The sequence below is a fragment of the Penaeus monodon genome, chromosome 34 (genome assembly GCF_015228065.2).
Source record: "Penaeus monodon isolate SGIC_2016 chromosome 34, NSTDA_Pmon_1, whole genome shotgun sequence".
Taxonomy (NCBI): domain Eukaryota; kingdom Metazoa; phylum Arthropoda; class Malacostraca; order Decapoda; family Penaeidae; genus Penaeus; species Penaeus monodon.
The window spans coordinates 26,163,931-26,164,857 of NC_051419.1; the positions used below are offsets into that span (position 1 = coordinate 26,163,931).

Sequence of the window (927 nt, forward strand, 5' to 3'; positions counted from 1 at the left end):
TCCTTCTCGCCTTCTGATTCCTTTCTTTTTCAATAACAAAAAAAAATAATAATAGTTCTTCCTCACCTTTAGCCTCCTCGTCTGATTCCTGAGCCCTGCCTCTGTCTTCTCCACCATCGTCATGATATGTCGACAGGGAAGGTTCTGAAGCAGCGACTTGTACTTGTGTTCCATTACTGTCGAAGAACGTGTTGGAGACGTGTTTTTTAGGAGAGAAGGAAAATGTGGTCGATTTTTGGATATTTCATATTTCTTTTTTTGCTTTTTTTTTAAATTTCTATTTGGGATTATTTATGTTTTTCATGTATCTGTTTAATTTTCTGAGGAGGGATTATTCATATGGTTTGCTAGTCTTATCACTTAGATTATTACAAATTGTAGATTTGTGTGTGTTCCTTAACCCACGATTGCCTACCCAATTCACCATCTTCCCTACCTCTTGCTCCCCATTTTCTTTCTCCCTCTCCTCTCTTTCCTCTTCCTCACCCCTCTTCATTCTCTCCTCCCCCTCCCCCTCCCCCCTCTCTCACCCCACCCTCTCCTACCCCTTCCTCCTCCGTGTCCTCCGTCTCCCCCCTCCTCCCCCTCCCTCACCCCTTCATTCTCTTCATCCCACCCTCTCCCTTCCCCTTTCCTCCCCATTCCCCTTCCTCCTCTCCTCTCCTCACCCTTCCATCCTCCTCCCCCTCTCCTCCACCCTTCCATCCCTCCTCCTCTCTCTCCACCTTCACCCTTCCCTCCTCCCCCCTCTCCTCCTTCTTCCTCTAACTCACCGAACGTCTCATCGTATATGATGCCAGCGTTCGAGATGTTCTGAGTGCGCACGATGTCCCTGATGGCCTGCACGATGGATGTCACCGGGAGGCATCAGCTGAACGAGGTAGTTCTCCTCGTCTGATGTCAGGTCGCGCCATTCCCTGTAGGAGG

At 48.9% G+C, this 927-nt stretch overlaps 1 protein-coding gene across 1 annotated transcript in view; it reads right to left on the reverse strand.

Annotated features, from left to right (window-relative positions):
• Positions 1-927, reverse strand: part of LOC119594665 (ionotropic receptor 25a-like) — a gene marked incomplete at its 3' end in the record, with an annotated part of 33,857 nt that overhangs the window by 26,917 nt on the left and 6,013 nt on the right. Inside the window, 3 exon segments of the mRNA XM_037943721.1 lie at positions 67-176; positions 774-849; positions 851-917. Of these exon segments, the coding sequence (XP_037799649.1) occupies positions 67-176; positions 774-849; positions 851-917 (253 nt within the window).